This window comes from Gastrolobium bilobum, unplaced genomic scaffold (genome assembly GCF_033153095.1).
Source record: "Gastrolobium bilobum isolate Gb01-03AN ecotype WA unplaced genomic scaffold, APGP_CSIRO_Gbil_v1 utg14556, whole genome shotgun sequence".
Taxonomy (NCBI): domain Eukaryota; kingdom Viridiplantae; phylum Streptophyta; class Magnoliopsida; order Fabales; family Fabaceae; genus Gastrolobium; species Gastrolobium bilobum.
This window is the reverse complement of record NW_026898782.1, coordinates 12,813-15,035: the sequence shown is the minus strand read 5'-3', so window position 1 is coordinate 15,035 and position 2,223 is coordinate 12,813. Positions and strand designations below refer to the sequence as shown.

Here is a 2,223-nt window from a genome sequence, read left to right as displayed (position 1 = left end):
AATCAATGTTGCTAACAAGTAGCAGGGTAATGTGATTGACATCACTATTTTTTTAAGGATCATAATAATTGATTCCGCTATTCTCTCTCTCTCTCTCTCTGTGAGTCAGGCTAAGCATGGAGCTTTCATATACAATCGTATTTCTCATTAAATTTTCATGTTCTCCCAAAGCTGTACACTACACTGCAGCTACAAACACCTAAAAATGCTTGCGTACAGACACATAAGAACACAATCCCTACCCACGTTGTCACTTGTCACAGAAATTCCCTATTCTGCACTCTCTATTCCTCTTTTTCTCTCTCTAACCTCAAATCACACGCAATCTTTCTCTGTTTCTCACATGATCTAGTTGCACTCTATTAAATGTCTCTCACAGCTTTTGACATTCTCTGCCCCAACATCACAGCTCTTCACAACCCTTAAACAAATCCTCACTGTCCTCTCTTACTCTCATCACACACACACACACGTCCAACATCTCCTCTGTTTCCATTTTCCCTATAAATTCATGTTCACTCTGTAGCAGAAAAACTATACTATGCACTAAACCCCAAATAGCTCAAGTACAAGATGGAGAGAAACGAATCATACCCACAAAGAAGAAGAACCCCATCTTTCTCCTCCAGTCTCCTCGACGCCATTTACCGTTCAATTGACGAATCAAAATCCAATCTTGACGTCGATCAACAACTGGGTCTCTTCAAGGAAACCACCCACATACAGAGCAATTTGAACTCCAACCACAATCATGGTGCCGGAGTAGAAAAGAAAAGTGGGAACAAAGAAAGGATGAATCTTCGCCGAGCTGTGATGATAGAAGATTGGATGGAGAAGCAAAGCTCACAAAGCTCTCAGTTCTTGAACTCAGCTTCATGCTCCTCAGAGTCTAGTTCTGGAGCAGTGTTTTCATCTTCAGAAACAGACACAAGCCATAAACCAAGACCAAGACCCAAATCCGAGAGGAATATTAAGAAGAAATATTCAGAGAAGCAACAACAGCATCAAAAAGTGGGTGGTTTTGCGAGGACAAAGTTGAGGGCATTGAAGATATACGGCGAGTTGAATCAGAAAGTGAAGCAACCCATTTCACCAGGAAATCGCATAGCTAGCTTTCTTAGTTCTATCTTCAACTCTGGGAACATGAAGAAAGCCAAAATGTGCTACGTTGGTGCAGTGGAAGATGTAACCTTTGAGCACAAATCCAAGTCCCCATGTTTTTCTTCTTCAGCATCTTCGTTTTCAAGGAGGTCTTGCATGAGTAAAACGCCATCTTCAGCAAAAGGGAAGAAGCCCAACAATAATGGAGTCAAAAGGTGTGTGAGGTTCTACCCAGATAGCGTAATCCTTGGTGAGGATTCTCAACCATCTTGCCACAGGTACTCTAATTATGAGAACGACCCAAGTTTGTTGCCATTATCTAGTGTTCGAAAGATGACAAGAAGTTCTTCAATAAAGGAGATGAAGAAGAACTGTGTTATGGCTAAAGAAAATGGTTTTATGAAGGGTTACCAAAATGGTTTTAGAGGTTTTTATGATAATGGTGATGAAAATGATGAGGGTGATGATGGTGATGCTCTGAGCTATTCAAGTTCGGACCTGTTTGAATTGGATCACCTTGTTGGAGCTGGAAGGTACCAAGAAGAGCTTCCTGTTTATGAAACAACAAATTTAGAAACAAATAAGGCCATTGCTATTGGTCTTCGTTTGTAGACTAGAACCCTCTTCCACAAAAGAAAAAAAAAAAAATCATTGTAATTATTTCCATGGTTTCTGGTGCTCAATTCAAAATAATTCATCATTCTTTCTTCAAGGAGATTTAATGTAAGCTACTTTTATTTTATTTTATTTTTTAAAAATCCCATAGTTGGTAGGAATGGATATATAGGGTTTGAATCATTCCACGTATTATATAACATGAATACGTTATGTGAGATAATTTTAAATGTACATAAATTTGAGATAATATAATAATAAATTGATAGTAAGTTAGAAAAGAATAATTATTCATTTGTATAACGTTACATGAGATTAGAGATACATTTCCTCGTGTATATACTTTACATGTGCTCAATGACAAAGTTATAGAAATGATGTTCACAATTAAAAGGTTTATATAAGTTTTAAGGGAAGGCAATAGCTAATTATATGAAGAAAAAAAATGATGCTCAAATATAAATATTTGTATAAACGTAAACGGATTAATCTTTTCTCCAGCACTCT

General features: G+C 37.3%; 1 protein-coding gene across 1 annotated transcript; it reads left to right on the top strand.

Moving 5' to 3' along the window:
* Nucleotides 1-573: 573 nt before the first annotated feature.
* On the top strand, nt 574-1,713 carry LOC133284118 (protein BIG GRAIN 1-like A). Its single transcript, XM_061481102.1, has one exon. The coding sequence runs from the start codon at nt 574-576 to the stop codon at nt 1,711-1,713; it is 1,140 nt and encodes a 379-aa protein (XP_061337086.1).
* Nucleotides 1,714-2,223: the final 510 nt, after the last annotated feature.

Bases quoted from the DNA above. Each gene is read 5' to 3' on its own strand.
- LOC133284118 (XM_061481102.1), top strand. From the start codon at position 574: ATGGAGAGAAACGAATCATACCCACAAAGAAGAAGAACCCCATCTTTC.